Source organism: Helicoverpa zea, chromosome 15, assembly GCF_022581195.2.
Source record: "Helicoverpa zea isolate HzStark_Cry1AcR chromosome 15, ilHelZeax1.1, whole genome shotgun sequence".
NCBI lineage: Eukaryota > Metazoa > Arthropoda > Insecta > Lepidoptera > Noctuidae > Helicoverpa > Helicoverpa zea.
This window is the reverse complement of record NC_061466.1, coordinates 12,189,413-12,213,486: the sequence shown is the minus strand read 5'-3', so window position 1 is coordinate 12,213,486 and position 24,074 is coordinate 12,189,413. Positions and strand designations below refer to the sequence as shown.

General features: G+C 36.2%; 1 protein-coding gene across 2 annotated transcripts in view; it reads left to right on the top strand.

Moving 5' to 3' along the window:
* LOC124636876 (cytochrome P450 4C1-like) overlaps positions 1–24,074 on the top strand; it is a 53,729-nt gene that overhangs the window by 14,473 nt on the left and 15,182 nt on the right. For both annotated transcript variants that reach the window (XM_047173098.1, XM_047173099.1), the window contains exons 3-7: positions 9,966–10,075; positions 13,193–13,283; positions 18,843–19,025; positions 20,443–20,816; positions 23,134–23,202. In XM_047173098.1, the coding sequence (XP_047029054.1) occupies positions 9,966–10,075; positions 13,193–13,283; positions 18,843–19,025; positions 20,443–20,816; positions 23,134–23,202 (827 nt within the window). The remainder of the gene's footprint in view (positions 1–9,965; positions 10,076–13,192; positions 13,284–18,842; positions 19,026–20,442; positions 20,817–23,133; positions 23,203–24,074) is intronic.

Genomic DNA, 24,074 nt, shown 5'->3' with positions numbered 1-24,074 from the left:
GTAATTATTATAGAAATGTATGTAATGTATGAGCAGATTGGTACACTCCGCCAATAGCAATTTCATACATATCATTGGATAGGCCTTTTTATCTAGAACAACCTTTATTATGACAGCTTTGTTGAAATGTTTGTCCGTTCTGGGATATAGATCAAAAAGTGTGTAAAAGTTAAAACTAAATAATCTATTGATATCTCAAGTTTTAAAGGAATACCAAAGTGCTACAACGTGTATGTCTTGTAAGTACTAAGTACTTGCTGTGCAGACATTGGTGTCCAAGATAAACTTAGACAGTAAATACAAACTTAGAAAAGTTGCATTGGTACTTGCATGACCTGGAATCGAATCCACATACTTGAGAGGTTGGTTCTTTACTCACTAGGCCACCACGACTTAGATAATGATTATAACAAAATTAAAAAACAACGACATTGGTGTTAATTTTTCAAAGAAAATTAGGTTACAGTATTGATTATTATTATATAAGTTTTAAAAACTTTCCATTGTCAGATTAAGCGAGTCTCTCCAGATAATCGTCAGATTATAAGATGATTACGTTAAGGGTACATAAATGAACCATATATATCTTAATCTGACGCGCTCGAGTATTTCAAAATGGCGATTTTTTTTTGCAATTTTAAATAATGACCACGAGTTTAGGTCATGTCTAAATCGTCAGATTATTGCATAAGAGACTTCGTTTTGGTTCACTTAACACCCCTTTTGAAAATCTGTCGCGCTCGATAAAATTTTTTTTTTTCCCATTTTTAACCCTTACCTACGACCACCCCCACCATGGAAACAGTCAGATTAATATACGTATGTTTAAAAAATGACGTACGACGTGCATGCTATTAATATCTGACGCGCTCGAGTATGTCCATGCAACTGTTTTTTTTTACATTTTTGAAAGTTTATAGCCGCTCCACCCACCGATGAAAGTGTGTGTATGTCAGGACATTTTTTTCTTCTTATCATCTAAGCTTCGCAATCTAATAGGTCTCATTGACGCTCGAGTCACTCCCGGTTTAGCACTCTTGCCTCCCCTACTATTAGAAACTTTCACAAAACTGCTCGGAGCCTGGAAGTTTGGTGATTGAGACACCTGTACACTATAATATACACTATAATATTTCCTACGCAGTTGGCTAATCTCCTGAGAACAGATATTTATAATTGGCTAGGAGGGGTTTTTACACCATCAATAAACTAATACCTAGTTCAAGATCACTAGAAAAACACGATTTTATGAAAGCTCGTAAAATCAAAATCAAAAAATCTTTTTATTTCACATAGGCCTTTGCAGGCACCTATGAAACGTCACATTTGTTCTACCATGAAGTTAAAGTATATTTCGGCTTATTCATTCGATCAGTTTGACATTACTATCAATATTATATTCAATATTAAATATTCAATATCATAATTTTACTTAATATTAAAATATTTTCCACCTTAGATATATCGTTATATTGGCTGACATTATAATATCTAAATATAAAGTTTAATATACTTTTAAATTCGTTATAATAAGGTACCTTATAAATTATATCTAGGTACAAATAAATAATTTAGGCTAGTGGGCAAATACTAGTTCTTTGATTCAAATGTATGTACTTATTTTCATATAGACAGGTAATTATATACACTATTTACAAGCTAAATAAACAGAAACAGGCTTTTTGTTTATTTAGGCTACTAATTTATACCCTAACTAGCTGATATTCGCGGTTTCTCCCGCATTCCTTGGGAATTACCGCGCGCACCCGGATAAAAAAGTAGCGTACCTTCATAAGCGGATAAATTCCACTAAAATAGTTCTCAACATAAAAATAATTTTCTAAATCGGATTTTCACCAAACGAATAAACAAAAAATCCTTCAGCTTTATAATATTTGTATAGACAAGCTGTTTTATAAGGGATAGTTAGAGATCCCCAACAGTGAAACATTTTTTCAAATCGGTGTACTGACCAATTCGTTTGTAACCAACCTGTTTGTTGTTAGGGTGCGTCCACATCTGGCGAATGCGCAGCACGCGAGCCGATCGCGAGCTGTCCGCGAGCTGCGCGCGTGCATTTTTGTTCGTGCGCCGCTTCTGCGCCGCCCGCGCGCAGCTCGCGCGCGACCTAAGCGCCGCACGCGAGCGGCGCGCAGGCGGCGCGCGACGTCTGCCATCTTCGATAGTACTGAGCCAATATACGGAACTGTAAGGGCGAGGACTGATTGCGCGCAGATCGCGCGCCGCTCGCGCGCTCTATACGAGCCTTGCATGAGTTGCGCTAAAGAGGCGCACCGAACTATTGCAGTGACTGCACGCGCGCAGCTCGCGGACAGCTCGCGATCGGCTCGCGTGCTGCGCATTCGCGGCGCATTCGCCAGATGTGGACGCACCCTTAAAAACAAACAAATCTATCTATATATATAAAAATGAAATCCACTTTCCGTTGTCACGATATAACATGAAAACGGCTTGACCGATTTGGCTGAAAATTAGAGGGGCGGTAACTTAGACCCAGGAGAAGGTTTTAAGATTTTGGTCACCATCCGGCTACGGGACGCGGGAGAAACCGCGGGCGAAAGCTAGTGATTTATATTTATTATAAAAAAGTGAATGATAAATAAGTAAAGCACCTTTTGAAATACGTGACACGTAAATAAGTAAATTATACATAAGTAATGTTGTATGTATGATACGCGGGTGTCATGAATAAATAAGTAGGTAATCGGATAAGCTAGGGAAACAGAAATCTGGTGATATTGTATTCAATTCAATTTCTTTTGGAAAACTCTACCTTCTCATAAACAATTCTTTTAGTACTCAATATATGTATAAGGCACAAAAAATGTGCAGTTTGGAGTTGGCAATAATATGATACAACTGAAGGAAAATATTTTTTGGTTGCTGATTTTCTAGTTTAAAATAACATATTTTTACTTACTCTCCGATCTCGATATTTAAATTAAACTTGACTGCATAACTTGTATATTGTAGGCAAAGCTGTCGATAGCCGTTAAGCTGCCCGCTCACGTAAGGCGATTAACACACGGCACCGCGCACCGCCGCGGTAGGCGGTGAGCGGATCTCATGTCGCATTGACCTGTATTAAATCCGTTGATGCCTAACACACGTACACCGCCTGACCGCGTGTTCGAGCGGTGCTCTTACCGCCACCGCCCATCCACGCGGCCGGCCGCGCGAAGGGGCGGTGCATAACACACGGGGCGCCGGGGTCAAATCCGCGTTAAATCCAACCGCGCGGACAGGCGCGTAAACCGCCTTACCGCCCGGGGTACCGCTACGAAATCCGCTTTACCGCCACCGCCCTCCGCGGCGGCGCGCGGTGCCGTGTGATAATAGCCTTAGACTTTTTGTAGGATAGATAATCGGTCCGATATTTTGTAGGATTCTGACTAGGAATTTCTGTTTTTTTTTTTCTTTTTAGTAGGACGTCTGCTTTGCACTATAGTTGTCAGTGTGTTCTATTTTCTTCCTACAAAAAGTTGGTCTCCGATTTTATCGGTCGTGAGCAGCTTTAGTCTAGATCTCTCTTTACAAATGTCATGTTGATACTTATGCCACCCTCAGACATTCGCTGAGGGCTTTACGTATGTCTGATCCTAGCCTGAGGCGCGCTCGACATAATTACTTGTTTGTATGTAACCTTTATAGAAATTGTTATTATCATTTATTATTCCATCTATTTCTATATTAGTTTGTACTATGTGGGTATATAGAAATCTATACTTTTATTCTTATTTTATGAAACGGAAACCTTTTTCAGTTTGGCTTGGAAACTGTTGAACTTATATACTATATTATAGCGGTATGGGCAGTAGCTCCCTCGGAACGCGGGTGACGGGGGAAACCAGCTAGTGTATTTATGATAACGAAGTTAGACAGTAGAATATGGTGTTCAGTGGTAACTAAAAGTTTGAAAATAAAGGTTTCTGAATATGCCCGAAGTGAAAACATTGTGGAAAACCAAAAAAAAGATGAACTGCTTACTTAATTTAATTATAGAATAAAACTATTAAAGAAACACACAAAGTTTTGTTTTTGATATGCAAATAAACTTTTTTATTGTTTATTTAAAACTCATTTTATTTTGATTGAATTTGTTAACCATCAATTTCTTTAATAACATAAATAACTTACGTTAAAACTTGATAAAAATAACACTGGCTTGTCTGTTACATTCACGAATCTATGTATATTTTTGAGAAGGTCTAAATTTTACTAAAGTATATAATAACTACCAAGCGTGCGTAGCCTGATAGCTCAGGTAAGCGTAACGTTCGACGGTGAATGTATAAAAATGACCCAAAATAAATGTCGGAATATGCAAAGTATACATTTTATGTATAATGTTATAGTAGGGTATACACGACCTTGCCTTCTAACGTGACTGCAACTTGACTCGGCTTTAGGGTCGTAGTACACGTATAAACTCGGATCGTGGTCACCACAGAGAACAAAATGACGATCGAAGATGTCATTACGAAAAATCTCATCGTACTGTCGCCAATATGCGGGAGTATGAGGAACAATAATGGTTCCGTCTTCAGACGCTATTTTGGAACCCTTATTTTTTGTAAAACCATAAAATCGTCGAGAAATGCATCATGCGTCGTTAGTTGACTCGTAAGGGAGCGTTTTGGTCATTCTCACCTTATGTATTTGACCCGGTAGGAGGCGCTTGACCTAACTGCCTTGTGGCATCTCCGTCATCTTTCCTTCCTCCGTGGTGATCACCGTATCAACTCGAGGAGTACAGTATCATTCATATGGGTCCCCTTGTCGCAACGCATACTAATCGGAAACGTAACATAATCGCCTCGCCTCGGGACAATACGTTGATATGGTTACGAACCGTTCCCGAGTTGATAATAAGGTACATGTGAATTCTTCCTTTGGAATTATAATTCTTACGGCCAGCGGTTTAAAAAGAAGTCCATGGCCATTCTCGATAAATGGACAGTCACATACTGAATGAATTTTTGTCAATCGGTCGGTTGAAGCAAACAAAAACTTCTGCTTATTAAGATTATTAGCTTTCCGCCCGCGGTTTCACCCGCGTCCCGAAATAACTGTTTCCCGAAGCCGCCGGGTGACAAAAACTATCGCTATCTATCTCTCTTCCAATTTTCAGTTTAAACGGTACAGCCATTCTTGAGTTATAAAATGTGTAACTAACGCGACTTTCTTTTATATATGTATATAGACTACGTATGCTTTCCATAATCTCTCTCGTGATAAATATATCTAGTTTTCATTAGCTATTCACAAACTTATATTGCATTAAAATGCAACAACAGCAGAATATAAATAGAAACTTACTTTAGAACTGAAAGTTACCTAACCAGCAGTAGTTAATTTGTTATTACTAAAATTAACTCGCAATCAAGTTCAGACGAACTTTAAACTTTAACTGACTTTCGTAACGTTTCAACCAGTTAGCATTTAACTAGACTTTTGAAGATAACACGCTTTATTAACTACGTTGTTCGAATCTTTGGTTAACTCTTGCCACGAGATTTGTACCTATCTGCAAATATTTTGTTTTAATAAATGTTGAAAAAGGCTGAGCAGATGATAAGTAAACAGTATTATATAAGGCAAATAATATTAAAATTACTGTGAATATAAAGAAAGATATCATTTCAAAATACTACTCAATTCTTCTCCAATTAATTTTGAATCACTTGGTTGATCCCACAGGGGTTTACTCACGAAAATTCTTTTCTTATTGAATCAAATATTCCTCTCTTCCCTCCGAAATTAATTTTACATTCTGTAGGCGTCAATTAATTATGTAACCAATTGTTTTATAACTTGAGAAGAAGGCAGTGATTGAGCTTTCAAAAATGTTTATTAGAATCTTTGAGATTGAAAGGGGAGTGACTCCATCCTCCGCGCCTTTTTCTCAACTATGTTGGGGTCGGCTTCCAGTCTAACCGGATATGGCTGAGTACCAGTACTTTACAAGGAGCGACTGCCCTATCTGACCTTTGGGAAAAGGCTAGAGAGATGATGGTATATTGTTTTTTGCACCTTGTTCTTTTTGGGGCACAATTTTTAACGGACCTAAAACATAGGGAGCATTATAGAAATTGTATTTGAAATTTTAATGATACTTTTACTGGTTTTATTGGCTTATTATGGTTTGTATTTTGAAAACAGTATTTAGAAGGATTTCTGGTTTTAATTGGAGCAAAGTTTGATTGTTCGTGGTTCGTCAGTTTTCATATTATTATTGGTTGCTGGACAAAATGTTTAAAACTTAAAACTTTAAATGGATTTGAGTTTGGCTTTCAAACAATCTATTTAACAATAAATCTAGTAACCTGTAGGTCGAGATTTAGTTCGTCTGGACAAAAAGTTGATGAAACATGGTCTGCCATTACCTATACCTACAAACAGTGCAATTTTTTTTTTCAAAAGCTGACCAAACAAACAACGTGGCTATATAAACTATTTCTTATTGTACCAACATAACAAACAAAATAGGAAATGGAAAACAGTGTATGAACCTATGTACAATATCGCAGTCGGCACGCTTACCGCTGAAGGCAATCCCTTATAGACAACCTTTCATACAATCGAATTGTTCATTTTAAACATGTTCTAAAATGTTCTAGTTTGTTCGTGGAATTGTGTTTACGTGAAGTTTAAGTGAAGCTTAAAAATCAGAAAAACACAAGCTACGAACAATAAAAGTCCAGAGATATCTCTCGCTATTCCATTTTCAGCAGCTTATGAACCGGCAAACAGTTAACTTTCAAAATTATTGATTTGCAGTTTGGGAGTTAGAGAAAATTGACACAATGGCAGAATAAAATTACATTTATTTTATTTATATAAGGTATTATATTATCAATTCCACTATCTATCTAGTGAACGAGTCAAACGGTTTGTTTTTATTTTTTATTAGGACCCGGATAAACTGTAGCTTATTGGATTCTTTGATAAATGGACATCTATTTCACTTAATGCTATCTAATACTGACAGAATTTTTCATTGTTGCGGTAGTTTCTGACATAACTTTTCAGCTTTGTAATATTAGTTAAAATACCATAGTATGTTGGCAAGGAAACGTAACTATTTTTGATCTCACAAAGACCTGGCAGTACTAAATTAATAATCAATTTACAAACCAGGTCTTCCTAAATAAGGGTTCTAGATAGTTCTATTTGTAGCATATTCCTGAACTAATTAGTGTGAGCTAACCTCATTTATGAACACTTGAGTTCACGTTACAACTTTCAAAGCTGCATGTCGATTCTATAAAATATCACAACTCACTTCGACATCACTCTCACTTCGACTTCGATCTAAAGGTAGAATTCCGTGGACGCGACAATAGTCAACCTTTGAAAATGTATGGCACCGTTGTCGAGGCCCGTGACAGTCGCGCGCGGCCGACGAATTTCGTAAGCTGCTCGCGGCATTGTCAAAAATTTAATTCTGGTTTTACTAAAATTCTATAGATGTTATTAAGCGCTAGACCATGTTGAGAAGCGTACGGCCGCGAGCGGCTCACGAAATTCGTCGTCCGCGCGCGACTGTCGCAGCCCTCGGCAGCGGTGCCATACATTTTCATAGGTTGACTTTTGTCGCGCGCGGCTGCGACAATCGCGACCCACGGAATTCTACCTTAAAGTTTCGTGATTGACATTGTCAAACTACACTAGCGCTTCACTATCGAGCGTGTTGACAAGTTGAACTAAATCAAAGTCGAGATTTTGACAGATTTGTCAAAATCTGTCTATCTATAGGGGAGGTAGGGGAGAGATGGGCAGTTGGGAGACATGATCAAATCAGAATAAAAGGGGGGTCCTTTTATTCTGATTTCTGATCATAGTTTTGTTTTTTTTTAATTGGGTAGTTTACGTTACCGACTGGTAACGGTGTTCATCCATAGACTATCTGTCATTTCTGTGAGTTGTCAAGAACAAACACTCGTAAAAGTACTTAAATATTTTGTTGCGGTTTCGGATCGTTATAAAGAGAAAACTAATGAAAGGTATGTGTATTTTCTATTATTAATTATTGATTGTCAAAATCTCCAGTTACAATTATAGTAAGTCGATGCAATCCACACCTATTATACCTTTAGAAGAGAGTACTACAGCAATAGTTAATGGGCCCCACGTTTTTATTTTAGTCTAATATGACCGGGACCACCTACGTAGGTTGACAGGTAAGTAACTATTTTTTATTTTCTAGTTTTCAGTGCACATAAGATAAAACCGTTTAACTTAAAAGTTTTTTTACCGATTTTTTTTTCATAAACTAAGTCAAAAGTGTCCAATGCTCTCTATGGTAGGGAGGCTTTTCTTCGTCAGTGAAAATTTGTGAGGTTATAAATCTGCGCGAAAAATCCTTTATAGAATCTTGTTTCAGGTACCGTTGCCAACTTGATCTAGAGACTATTATATTTAAAATAGTGTTTAAATAAAGTTCTAAGTGTTTTAAAGTGATTAAGTGCCTACATTTAACGATGGCTAGAATGTTTTTGCTTAAATCTTTATTAGAAGAAGCTCATGCTTTAGATAATTTAGAAAAGCGTCAACAATCTGCTAGAATTCGTAGTTTACCTTTATTAACTCGCGATGATGACTATGTGAGCATATATAGATTGTCAAAGGAGCTAATTGACCAAATTATAACTAAAACATCATATTTAGCTAAAATTCTGTGTCAAAACTGATAAAATTAAAAACTGATTAATCTCGGTTGACATTTTGTCGAGTGGGGAAGTCACTAGCACAGCATTGGTCGATGTCGAGCTCACTTCACTTCGCAAGTGATTAGGTGATGTTTACAGAATGCAAAATCAAGGTCGTTCTGAATCGAATGCGAAGTGAGAGTGAATAGCGAAGTGAAATGCGAGTTGTTGTTCGAATTTTATAGAATCGACGTGCAGGCAGGCCTTGGCCCTGTTGCGCCCCGCTGGGGTTGCTGACAGTATTCTACTTGTGTAGCCCTTTCATTTGATACCCATATTGAGGGGGCTGTGCCATTTTGTGCCGGCGGCCATATTGGATTTAATTAAAGGTGTATACAAAATTTCAGACCAATCGGTTGACAGGAAGAGGGTGAAATTTGAATTACTAAATTTGATCCAAGAATAAATAATAAAACAAACGGGGTGAGCTAAATAAAACCGTTTAAATATCTCGTAATGTTGAAACTGATTGTAATTTTTAGGAAAGCTCTTTCATTATATCTAGCCGAATATAAGAAATGGCAATAAAAGTTGATAATGATCTGTAAAATCTGATTTTTTATGCAATAAATTGTGAAAAAGTGCCCATCCCTCCCCTACCTCCCCTAAAGTATGAAATGACATTACGAATCGAAGTGAAATGCGAGTTGTTGATCGAGTTTTATAGAATCCCAGTACTGGACGTCGGTTGGGTAAAATTAATTTGAACAGCGAATAGTTGTTCCGCGTCGTTGCGTTTAACGAAGTGGTGTGACTACTATTTTGTAGCTGTGGCTCAAACTAGATCGGTTTTTTATGTCTAGTAATTGAATAATGTGGATTTGATTCTTTGTTTGTGAAGAAAGGAAAGAAAAAATCTAAAGAAAGGTTTTTTGAGCATTTTCGAGGATAGATTACCAGCATTATACGGTGGTCTTCTCTCGCGCGTATCGTAACCGAGCGTATATGCGGGACCACGAAGGAGAAAAGACTAGTGCGGGACACATTGAAAACATCTGTCGCAAAGTTATTAGTGGGACTTTCAGCCATTAAGAAAATCTTTCTTATGAGGTTGCTGAAGTTTTAGATGATCGGATAATTCGATATAGGTCGCGGGTATGCGCGTCGACGTATTCCAACTGGCTCTTTTGGAAATCAATAAAGAAGGCGTATATTCAGTAGTGGATATCTAGCCATAGCTGAAATGATGAAAATGTAATTTTATGATTAAAAACTGTCATATTTTTGTTACAGGAGACCTGTTCATAAAAATCCGCCTCTTCGCTGAAATATACGGCGACAGATACCTTATCAAGATCCTGGGAAGACGGATATTGCATGTTCATAATGTCAAGGATGTTGAGGTAATGTAATAAGAACATATTTTCTTTCTAGCTGTTACACCCGGCCGCGTGACCCGAGATTATTGCTACCTGGACAAAAAGTACTCGCGGATCGCCATTCTCAGACTTGAGGCTGTCATTTAGATCGGTGCAGTATTTTGGTAGAAAATATTTGTAATATTAGTACATAGACTTGTGTATATAACAGATAGCACCCGCATCTTAGCGTCTCGAGTTAACTAAGCACCGCACCCGGTTACAAAAGGTTTCCTTAACTATATAAATAATATAAAAGTAGGGATATAGATAAACCTGTGTTCCTTCTGGAGCCTTGTATGTGGAGCCTGAAACTCTTTCGAACAATCCCGTAGCTGCAGCAGGCTTCACTCACGTCGTAGGGCACCTATTAAACTTATATTCTAGGATAGCAGTAATATATAACCATTCCCAAGGTTTCATCTACACCCAGAAAAAGCAGCCCTTTTATCCCTCTACCCGTGAAGATTAAAAGAAAAGAACTCGTATAGAAATAATCAAATAAAAAGAAACTAGACCAACTTTACTACAGAGCAATCATATCAAACAGAAAATATCTCGATAATTCCTACTGCCACTCACGAAAACGTGGTAACCTGTTTTCTTTGTCCATTTACCGTGAATAACAAAATCCCTTGCGGAGGTGCCATAACGGAACATCAAACTAACACGCTAAAATGCGGGTGTGCGGAGGACGAGGAACGTCTGTCTTCGCTCTTATAGACCTTCTTTGGACACGATAATTTATTGTATAACCAAAAATTGTTAACAGATGTGTCATAGAACCCCAACGCCTTGTTAGTTCACTCGAACTGATCATTTTGGTTATGCCCATACGACTTTGACCTAGAAGAAGATGCCTGACCTACCAGCATTATGACTTCTCTCATCGTTTCTTACTCCGTGCCATTAACTCTCATGTTTCCAATAAAGCATTTTTGCGGTGACATGGCACGTGCGTGTTTCGTGTTTCTCTTCATCCGGGACATAAAATTATTTTTGTGGAAGTCGGGTTAATGCTGTCATGATCCCGTGCTGCAGTGTCACGAATAATTGAAATATCTACGTGTAATAAGTTTTTTGTTTGGTCGTCCTAGTTTATGTTTGTTAGTATATTGTTTGAGTATTATTGGCGTAAGTGGGATGGTGATGTTTTGCTCAAAATAAGAATAAAGAAACAAAAATAATTTTATTCAAACTTGGCTGCAAAACAGCACTTTTCGAACGTCAAAAAAAATTACAGAAGACAGTCCCAAAATGCATTCCCTTCACCACTTCCTATGTGTTTTTTCTTTATTTATTAACTAATGTTTAATGACGATTTGAGTGGCATTTTTTATAGTATACTTATCTCCCCGGAATTGAATATTTTATCCTAAAGTTCTTAAACTATTTTCGTTCACAATGTGATAGATTTTATTGCAATCCGCTATAAAAAAGTCCACGTTCACAAAAATACCGATGTCCAATATCCACACGTAGCTAATATTTACTTTAGGACCTATGTTGGTATATCGATGTCTGTCGGATAGTTTCCAGGTTTTCATTCAGAACAACCAAGTTACAATATTGAAACATTTTTGAGGTTATGTGAATTAAATTTCAGTTCAATAATATATGAGACTATAACTAGAATAAATTAGCATTATTTCGATTATGGTATAATATTCCCAGAAATTAAATGCGATCGGTTAAATCAGCCGGCAAAATATAACTTATTTGCATAGATCGGAACGCAAAACGAGTATTCGTGAAATTAGGCGCGGAAACATTTGTAAATTAGGTTATGAATGAATTTAAATAAATAATGCTGAGCGATACAATTAATATGAATGAGTACAAGTCAAATTATGATTGAATTAGGATATATCTATCTACATTTTTCATTTTAATGTTGTTCTAAAACCGTCAACAGAATTACGAGTTTGAAAAGAAAAATATAATTTGTATGTTTTCACGATATTATTGTTTCAAAGGTAAGCTTTATTTATTATTTTTCACTCTAAGCTGCCAGTACTGGTAACTTAACCTAATGCTAAGACAAAGGACAATGAATAAAAAAACCGGCCAAGTGCGAGTCGGACTCGTGCACGAAGGGTTCCGTAAATTACAGTTAAATCAACCTATCTCAAAAACTATAAGAGATACTTTGATCAAACCAAAAATCGTTGAAAGAGTTAATTAGCATGCATCACCTCTATTTTTTTTAGAATTTTATACCCCGTAGTTATAAAAATAGAGGGGGGGGGACATACTTTTTACGACTTTGAGAGCTGATATCTCAAAAACCGTTCACTTTAAGAAAAATGTTTTTTAGAAAACTTTATATCATTTTAAAAGACCTTTCCATTGATACCCCACACGGGTATGTACATCGAAAAAAAAAATTTCATCCCTCAGTTACATGTATGGGGGGCCCCACCCCCAATTCTTTTTTTTACTATTTAGTGTCATATTTTTGTAGCGGTTCATACAACACATATTCCCATCAAATTTCATCACTGTAGTACTTATAGTTTCCGAGTAAATCGGCTGTGACAGACGGACAGACGGACAGACGGACATGACGAAACTATAAGGGTTCCGTTTTTGCCATTTTGGCTACGGAACCCTAAAAAAGTAGGTACCTTGTAAGTTTTTCGTATCTATGTTGTCCTATTTTTTACTAATGTTTTTTCTGTAAGATTGAAATCTAAATTCTCAAAGAGCAATACCCTAAAACATGATATTTTTTATGTTACCTATCTTTTGATGAGTAAGAATAGCATTTAAAACTATTGAAATAACATTCATTCACAATGTGCCAACAGATTTGTAAGACACCAATTCTTATAAATCATATCAGTCTTAAAATATTGTGAAATAAATTACACTGTAAAATAATTTGACAAGGAAAAATGTTTTTTCATCTTCACATTACAAAAAGCTTTTTAAAATTAATTTATAGATGAATAAAGATGGGTGATAGAGACAGAAATGAGCTTTTGCATCTGGGTGCGGAACTTAGTTAACTCGAGGCGCAAAGATGCGGGCATTATCTATTATATACACAAGTCTATGTAATATTATGTGTAATAAAATATATGTTAATATTGTTCGCAGGTCGTGTTAGCTCACTCACGTAATATAAAGAAGAGCAAGCCGTACACATTTTTGGAATCTTGGCTCGGAACTGGGCTTTTACTGAGTAACGGTAAGGTGGCATTTTGAAACTTTAAAAATATTTCCTTTACAATAAGCCACGGGCAGAATAAAAAAAACTGTAGTGTTGACTTAAAAATAGAAGCATTATTCGTGACAATATTTGGCAATATAATTTATTTTCATCTAAATTGATATGCTTTCTTTTATGTATATTCACTTATGAATATCTAACCTGCTTGGTAATTACAAAAGCGCTCGTCATCTTGGCACACCATTTTTGGCTCTCGATTCGACATTTGAATAATGATTTTTTGATAACTTGAACTCTTAATATTACGAGTTACAATGAATCGGCATTGGTTTTTGGTTTTTAGCTATCTTAATTCTCCAAAATAATAGAAGACGTAATGAGAAATAATTATTCATTAACGACCGTCGCAAAATTCAACCTATCTCTTAACTTACTTACTGGAGATAGAATTATGACATTAGCCCCTACAAGTAACGTATAATTCCTATCTAGTAAGTGAAACGGCCGTAATAGAATACCATATTGGCTATGTGCAAAGCGAGAAGTGGCGGACAGATAACGACCGCAGCGCACAACACGGCAGAAATTGGAAACAAATGCGGACGATCAGCTGTCAAATGTGTTGATTGCAGTACAAAATCAAAGCAAAGAAACATATCTTCGAAATATTATTATTCCTATTCATATTAATATTATATTGCCGAATACTAGGTTTGCCCCACTGTTGTTCATTACTGGTCTTTGACAAGCTGGTGGTGTTGTTAACATAGGATATTAAAGCACTAACATGCTTGCACTTGCCGCCCTGATTATAGACACAGTCACATTTTACATCAGTGACGACACGAGCACCATATATCTGTAAAAAATAATAAGAAGGATAAGAAGCTTACAATTAGTAAATTGGATATGACCTTACATGTGATAGCATTCTGGCATCACATAAACATTACTTACGTTAAGCGTTGTTTTGTATGGTGTTAGTGTCACAGATGTCTGACGAATTACGTGGGCTCGTATTAAGTAGCTCTGGCCGTTATGTCGCAGTTCTTCCACATTTCTGACATGCTCAATTTGTTTCAAACCCGGTTTTTATTATTCTATTCATTTTACAATAAAACTATTGAATACATTGCACTTAAATAATGTCAACAATACTATTTTAATTTTTGGTTTCATTTATATTTGCAAAGAAAATTATAATGTTTACATTGTTATTATTTGACAGCTTCCGCAAATGTTGTAAACGCTACGCGTCGCCACCGTCGCGCACATAGTCACAGAGAAAGAAAGATAGCGTCAAAAAATATTGTTTACTCTATTCTGAAGTTAAACCGCAATGGATCATTGCGATGGGTTCCAGTTAATATTAATCTTCTCGACTTGCGGAACTCTAAATGAAAACGCTTTGTCACAAGTTAAAAGGCAGCTAAAAACAAGCTTCCTCTCTTGAGTTCATATTTTTTCTTGTCGTTGAAAAATCAGGGTTTACGAAGAAAAATATTTTACATCAAAGGTGCTCTCTGTTTAGGAAGATAATAAAATAGAAGACGTACTTTTTTTGTCCAGTGGTCAGTTAAGTAAGTGCTATATTTTTTGTGTTATTTTGACTTTTGGACATTTGTCATCAAATTAAAGAAATTCTGCGATGTAATTAAAGTTATCTGTTGTAAATTCTTTGAATGCTTAAATAATGTATAGGCACTGTATTTTTTTTAAGGTTTCTAGAGACCTTTTTTTATAAACAGTTGAATTAAATAGCTTAGAATTTTTATAAACGCGCACTTAAATATTTTGGGACATCTTATGTTACTCATTAAAACGGGTTTATTTTGCCATTAAATAAATTCTGTTAAACATTTAAGTGAAGTTAATCGAGTGTGTAAAGCAATATTAATCTATTTCAGTCCCAATGACTTTTAGTTACGCGTCGGTGATTTTCATCAATTTTACGCGATTTTCAATCTACACAGATGTTATCAATTACAGCTGTCAATTACATGATTTTGTATTGAATGCAGTTAAGATATAGTTAAGTAAGGCGATGTGAAATAGAATGAAAATATTATTTGTGATACACTTGTAGGGCTACAAGGCTTTTAAGGGCGTTTGAAATATGCATGTGTCGTGATAAAAAATACGAAAAAAAAAATACTTTCGATTTTTACATTGACCGTAAATAAACCTTATTTGGAATACATAATTGCGATTCACAATGTATAACACATATACATACATACATTATATTTTATCGAATGCTTCATTTTAGGCAATTAAGGCCCATAAAAATGCCTTTAGTACCCAGGCCGGCGGACAAATTTTTTTTTTGATACATATACATTACAAAAAATGAAATAGGTATGTACGAAGATTCATAGTAACGTCATATCGACAATTCCAGGAGTCAAGCATTAAAAAACGCAGCGGCACCAAAATTTGCGCATTCGAAAAGTTTGTCGGACTCATCGTAAGGACGGCACTCACAAAGTCTTAAATGTATATGTATAAAAAAAAAATGTTCGCCGGCCTGGGGACTATTAGCCATTTGCCATTACCCTATCTTTCTTAAATATTTATACCTAATAAAATAAATTTCACTTAGATTAAGCATTTTCTGGCTTTTGCCTAGACATCAGATACAGTCCAAGGGTCATTCGTCATCTCGACACACTTAACTCACCACGAATGTGTCCACTTGGTGAAACTCAAAATTTTAACATTTATCATGTCGTCAACTCGACACGTTAAGATTTTGATGCGTGTCCAGTTAGTGAAACTTAAATTATTACACTTTTATGTTTTCACCAACTCGACACGTTTTATAATTTAACCCGATTTCAAGCAAAAAGTACAGTCAACAAATGAATGTATTCATTTTCTGTGTCACAAACATCATCGGCCACTGAACGTCAGCTTAGCAAACGCTTCAAACGCGAACATGGACTCCCAAACTACTTAGTACAAGTACTAGGAAATCATAAGTGCATTGAAGCCAGCATTAGCAACTTTTAATAATGTTCTACAATAAAATAATGGTATTGAAATCGAATCATTGTTTGTCACAAGTACTAGGGTAACAGAACTGAACAGAAGATATTCTATCTTCAATATTAATCGGATTGCTAAGTAATGCACATATCTGTTTTTCTACAATTTATCGACAGAAGACTTTTCAAGTACTGTCTGTAATTCATAATATTTTGTTTTTATTTGAGGTTTACTGAAAATCACCAATTGTTTGATTTTCATTATTCCTCCACAGAGGTTCATAATCGCAATCGTAATAATATCACAATCATTTTACCTAGACTAAGATAAATAATAACTACAGAGATCAATAAAATCAACATTAGAAATAGAATATTTAAGTAATACCACAATCATGTCTTTAGAAAGAAAACGAAAATTGTATGTAAAGAATAATTAAAATCAAACAGTTGGTGATTTTCAATAGGTATACCTCAATCAAAGAAAAACATTAATAAAAAAAAAACAAAGTATTATGAATAAATATTACAGAAGGTATTTTGAAAAGTCTTTTGTCGATAAGTTGAAGAAAAAGTGCATTACTTAGTAATCCGATAGCGAATATCTTCTGTTAAGTTATGTCACCCTAGTACTTGTGACAAAAATGATTCGATTTCAATACAATTATTTTATTGTAGAACATTATTAAAAGTTGCTAATGCATGGCTTCAATGCACTTATGATTTCCTAGTACTCGTAGTAAGTAGTTTGGGAGTCGCGTTTCAAGCGTTTACTAAGCTCAGTGGCCGATGATGTTTGTGACACAGAAAATGAATACATACATTCATTTGTTGACTGTACTTTTCGCTTGAAATCGCTTTAAATTCTAAAACGTGTCGACTTGGTGAAAACATAAAAGTTTATAATTTGTATCTGTGAGTCGTTACGTATAGGTTTGAAGCTGATAAATGTCACAAACGGGTTTGACCGTAGAGTTTTCCTTCAATTTCGGATTTTTGAGTCATTTTATAACCAGAAATACTTTGTTCATATGTAATATACCTATGCTTGTATTATAAGTAGATACCTACTTACTTCTTCTTGTCAGTAGTATTCATGGGAAAATCTCTTGTTGTATTAGTAGAATGATGGAAATATTTACTGTCACATTTTATATTCAGAAAAAATAACACAACTAAGATTTTTTTTTCATCTTTTCGGAAAAGAATTAATTGTTTTGTATATAACAACATTTTTGCTCGACTTCTAAAAGTTAAGTATACCACGAATAAACAATGATAAAGATACTAGGAGCGACCTTATGTGACCTTCTCAATCCAATCATCCGTGCAATACCCCGTAGCAAGACAGGCAAACTAATACCTAGGTTATTAAAACTATTATTGATGTTAAATCCCAATAACTTTTCAGACACGTGCAGAAACTTTCTGTGAAAGTTTGTGGTTATTTGGAATACTGTATGTCTGTCAGAATTTCAGGCTTATAGCGTTGAACCTACTGGACTCGCCATGACCACAAATCATAACGATTTGTGGTCATGGCGAGTCGAGGCGAGAGAAACTCACCACCCATGGCGAAGTGATGCATCAAATGATGAGTACCAGTCTTTACTATAGAGCGACTGCCTATCTGACTCAATACCCCTTGGTAACACTGGTTGTCAGACTTACTGGCTTCTGACTAACCGTACCGACTGCAAGCCGTTAGTTCAATGACAGCCGTGACCTACAGTTATCTACATACCCTCCGATCACATAGTTATAGGATAATAATTTTAAACACAAGCAAAAACTTAAAGCAAACATCTACAATTGTAAGAATAAATAAATCAAAAATACAATGTACTCGTAAGAGTTTGATCGGCGCTCCGCACTTTCGAGCCTTTGGCAGAAGAGCACGGCAATGGCGTGTCCTGTTGGTGCAATTCTCTTAGATTTCGAGGTTCTCAGGTTTAAGACTCCAGTAGTTGTGTGGTTTAATTATCACGTGTTCTGTGATGAGTGTGAAGTTAAGGGAGGCGCTAGATTAGTTTTGTGGTTAGGGCTCAGGTATATGAGCTTTTACGACCCTTTACGAAATTAAGGTGCACTAGTTTTAGATGGTTTGAGGTTTTTTGTTCAGTACTTCATTGGTTCTTGTTTGGGCGAAAAGTAATATTTTATTGCCACACCAATGTTAAGAAACATACCTCTGCAAGACAGACGAGTAATAAATTATAGAGTCAAGTCAAGGAAGTTAGCTTCATTTTAAACACCAAGATCGAAAAATGGCCACAAATATTAATCTGTTCAGTTTAAGGTTATACAAGTATTGTAGGTTTAGGTCATTTGGGTCCGTTATTCATTTGGGGTTACTGTGTCATATTTTTATGATTTAAGCCCAGAGTCCACCAAAGCGGAGCGGTACGAATTTCGCTATTCAAACATCGCTTCTCGCTCACTACGTAGTATTCCTGAGTTTTAGAAATTCTTATGATTGTTTAGAAACTTCTCTAGTCCAAATTGGTGGCCCTATATTTTACAGAATTATAAGATCACTTTCGTTAGATAAATCAATTTAAATCAACTTACTACTCTACTTTTGTCCCAGGTGCAAAATGGCACAAGCGCCGTAAGATCCTGACTCCGACCTTCCACTTCAACATCCTGAAGAGTTTCTCCATCGTGATGAAGGAGAGAAGCAAGGGCCTGGTGGAGAAGATCAAGACCTTGGAGAATACAGACGTCAACCTACTGCCTTTAATCAGTGATTATACACTGTATATTATTTGTGGTAAGTGACTAGATATTTCGAAAATCATTTTCGACACTATTGAAAAGTTTGAAAACTAATGCAGAGTTTCATAAAAAGAAGTTTTTGGTATACCTATCTTGCACATTTTAAGTAGTAACATACCAATAGAGTATTTTTTATCCGGATGCGGGAAGTAGATCAATCAGAAACCGGGTAAAACCGGTAATGGTTGTTAGCATAAACTATATGTCGATATTTAGTCTTCGTTATAAAAATACACCAATTAATTAAACCGTCTCTATCACTTATTTCTGCTATTTTTGGCGTTACCAAGTCTATTCGTCTGCGATATAAAAGTTGGGGATTCTCAGTTAATTGGTTATTGAGAAAATTAGCAATTAGTGCTGTATGAAAAACGCGTGGGTTTTTGTTGAAATAAATCAAGTACGTTTGTAGTTGTTTTAATATTATTTATTACACCATTGACAACTATAGTTCGGCCATTCAGAGAATGCGTTCCTGACACGTCGCGATTGAACTGACGACGTAACTACATTCATTGATTATTGATATAATAATGTTGTTTTAATGCTCCTCAATTGTTAAAACGGTAAACAACCAGCAAAAATATTTTTATCGTAACTGCAACGCCATTGCAAAGTTACGTCGTCAGTTCAATCGCGACGTGTCAGGAACGCATTCTCTGAATGGCCGAACTATAATTAAAACTTATTCAACATTTAGATTTTTTTTACAAAAAAAAAGTGTGTAAAAAAAGTTTACCTCATTTATTCCTTCCAACACAAAATAAAACATTATTTAGTAGATTACTTGACACTTCTATTGACCTAAAGGCTGGCTTCTACTTATATTAACTAATCTAGTTGTACTATATAAAATATTCAACACATTCTTGCCTATTACCAACATCTGCTCTGACCTTTTCTACAGATATTTTTTCCTACAAATTCTCTAGATTAGGGAGTTTCTTTAAGCACTGTAATTCCGACAAAAACGTCGGTCTCTGGTCGCCCCTCAAAATATCCCAAGGATTACATAAAGCCACATCTAAGTCCGGGTTATGAAGGCCGACACAAATAAGTAACTTGATTCTCTCCAATATAGATAAACTGTCAAATACGCAGCATGTATCTAGGTAAATTAAAGAAAAAGAAACTCCAAAATCTGCTCTCGGAAAATTCTGGTTTCATTAATTTTGCCATTTCTTCTGTGGTAGGAAGTTCAATACAAAAGAACAAGTGACTAAGATGTTTGAGATATGTTTCAGAGTTCGTCTTTTAAACTTACTACTATTACCTTAACCGCAGCAATTTTTTTTAACACTACCTTCGGAGTACAAGCAGCAACATTAATTAGTGTAACTTGGGATGAGAAGGGCTGCCTCTATTACAGGGTCCAAAAAAGTTTAAGGCACTAAAACTATTTCTCTTTCCAGAAACTGCAATGGGCACCCAACTAGACTCCGACAAATCAGCAAAAACTCAAGAATACAAGAGTGCAATCTTATCGATAGGAAACCTCCTCTTCGCCCGTCTAACAAGAGTTTGGCTTCACAACGAATACTTTTTCAAAATGCACTCCCTCGGCAGAAGATTTCAGAAATGTCTAGAAAAAGTCCATTCCTTCGCTGACGATGTCATCATGGAAAGAAAGAAGAATTGGAAGCCAGGACAGAGTGAGTTTACAGAAGAAGATTCTGTTGGAGGCAAGAAGAGATTAGCTATGCTGGATTTGCTGTTGGAAGCGGAGAGTAAAGGAGAAATTGATTTAGAAGGAATAAGAGAAGAAGTTAATACTTTCATGTTTGAGGTAAGTCTTTACCCCCAATTAAATACTCGCGACCCGCTCCGGCTTGGCACGGTTTTACAGTATTTCCCCACTATTTAATGTGTGTTCGTATACATATAAACCTTTTTTTCTAATCACTCTATCTACTAAAGAAAACCGCAGGCAAATCGGTTGCGTAGTTTTGAAAATTTAATTGTACAAAGGGATATAGGGACATAGGGGCATATAAGGATATAGGGACAGAAAAAGCTACTTTGTTTTATACAATGTAGTGATTAAAATCTCGTGACTATACTATCATAAGCTCAAGGTTAGTTTTATTCCCAAATGGAGTAAACCTTTGTAGGTCTCTATATACGTTCCAGACTTTCACAGTTTTTTCGTGCTTTTTCTATATACAGAAACGACTCGTCTTGCTTTCGGATGGCAGATTTTTGATGATGACAGATGTGTCGCATAGAATCATAGAATAATAATTTCTGGTCTATATAGGGATAGGTGTTTACGTATAAATCCGCATAACCATTCTAGGATAAAAACGTGAACTACTATTTTAATAAATTAGAGCGGTCCCCCGACACGTCAAAATTTTGTTTAGTCTGACATGCTTTAATTGGTACTTACGTAGTGTTTAAAGTTATTTTTTGCTTTTTATAGGGTTTATCGTTTATAACATTTTGTCATAACAATTGCGTACTTTTTTGGGTCGGGGGTTTTTTTAAATTTATAATTTAATTTTATTTCATGGTTTTTTAAAGGAGCTCCTTAATTTTTCCTTCTTTTTATGATGGGTTCGCTATATGCGATCTCAGCCAAAGTAAGCTGTTTAACAATCCTCATGAAAAACTGGCTCTGGGAGAATTGCACAGAGTGAGAAACAATAAAGATTAACTTTTGGTGATCCAGGGTTATATACCATTCTAGGGTTTCATCCGCCACATCCCATTTCCAGCATTAGGTTCTCGTCAATTAGAAACATGAAATGAACTAGTTAAGACAAATTAAACGAGCCCAAACTCGATGGGTTTACTAAAAGGCAGTTCAGGGTTACGTCTCCTATCTTCGTGTCCTAACAGCAGACCAGCTCAGTGGTTCCAGAAGACATTAGTATTTCAAATTTTAGATCCCACATATGCTTGCAAGTAAACTGAGCGTGTAACATTCCTATCACACCTAACAAACGAGCTGATGACCTTGAAGACCTGAACCGATTTCCACCAAACATAGCTAAGAACACTCCCGAATGACATTCCTTTCAAACAAAAAAAACCGCATTACGATCGGATCATCCGTTTGGGAGCTACGATGCCACATACACACACACACACACACACACACACACACACACACACAGACACGTCAAACTTATAACACCCCGTCGTTTTTGCGTCGGGGGTTAAAAATAGTATCATGCCTTTTAACAAATGGTTTTTCCTATTTATTACCTACACTTTCATATATTTTACAAAGCCAGTATAATACCTACAACTTATACTGTTATGTGCTGATCTTATGGACTTGGTTCCTGTATGCAATAAGGGAAGCACCAAACATATCTAGCTTACAGTCAAATTTATTAAAAAGCCTACACAATCTGGAAACTGGGGAATTAGTGCAATTAGGGAATTAGTGAATTAGTAATCTTTTATAAAAATAGGGTTTTACTTTTACAAAGAATTTCGATTTTATGAGAACTGATTATTCAAAGTGATGGATAATCGCTCGCGTTTGCTAAGTTCAAAGGATTTGTATAATGAGACCTTGTCTTCTTTAAATGTATACTTTCTCTTTATCCGTATTTAGATAGCAAAAATCCAATATACATTATGTGTCCTAGTAAAAAAGGGATTTTAAGTGATTTATTTCAATAATTTGGTTCTTCAAAAAATCTTATTATATTCAGCACTTGTTGCTACCTCGATTCAGTCTGTTTACACACAGTCAATGGCAGACTTACTATCCAGAAATTACAGGCTTAAACACGAGTATTATTATAATAGTAACGCATACATTATCTTTTAGGGTTCCGCACCCAAAGGGTAAAACGGGACCCTATTGTTTTCGCTCCTCTGTCTGTCCGTCCGTTCGTCCGTCCGTCTATCACCAGGCTGTATCTCATGAACCGTGATAGTTAGAAAGTTGAAATTTTCACAGATGATGTATTTCTGTTGCCGCTATGACAACAAATACTGAAAACTAGAATCAAATAAAAATATTTTAGGGGGCTCCCATATAACATACGTGATATTTTTGCTCTGGTACTGCACCCTTCGTGCGCGAGTCCGACTCGCACTTGGCCGGTTTTTCTATTTTAACTGATGAAGGTGTATACTTTCAGGGACACGACACGACAGCAATGGCGATAGTTCTTGGCCTGATGCTGATAGCAGACCATGAGGAAGTGCAGGTAAGACTTTACTTGATTGTTTATTTATTTGGTTCATCATCATCATCATCAGCCTATCGCAGTCCACTGCTGGACATAGGCCTCTCCAAGTGCACGCCACAAATAATTTTTATTTGGCTCACTACATAAATAAATAACCATACCATACAGCGTGGCAATGTGGACTTTTGGACACGATTCCCGCTGACAACAAAGCGGACTGTATGTATTATGTAAATGGAGTAGGTAATAAGTTAATTAACTCAATAGTCATTGAACTGAAATTATATTTGTTAGGCAGTTTGTTTTCACCAAGCATAGGTGGATTTGATAAGTTTCTGCTATCCTACCGTAAGGTAAACACATAACTTGGTGTATTTGGCTTCCTTTAACTTAATAATACCACTGAATATTCAGCTTCATTGGTCCTTCGAGCCCTAACAATAAAGCATCATTAGTTCAGGTTAGTAATTAACTAGGTTCTATATCGAACCCTCAATCTAATTGTCGCGTCCACGTGTAAGTTACAATGTCTCCAGTAGTATTCATTTCTCACGTACATTAATAAAGTTGTTATAGTTATCGGCACGAATCTTGAGCTCTGACCTTCACCTGCGCAGAAGTAATTTATTGGGTCCCTTTTTTGGTATGAAGTGAGGCGCGGGGGCGGGCTAAAGCGGTGATTGGCCCGCAGTGCATCGCGTCATAGCCGTCACTCGGGATTGGTTCTTTGCGAATAAATCACTTCTGCGCTGATGTAGGTCAGAGCTCAAGATTCATGCCGATAACTATATTTGTGAGATGACGGCCGATAGAAGAGTATGGAAGAAGAGAACATGATGCGTTGACCCCAAATAAAATTGTGATAACGGCAGAAATATGATGAGTAAGCT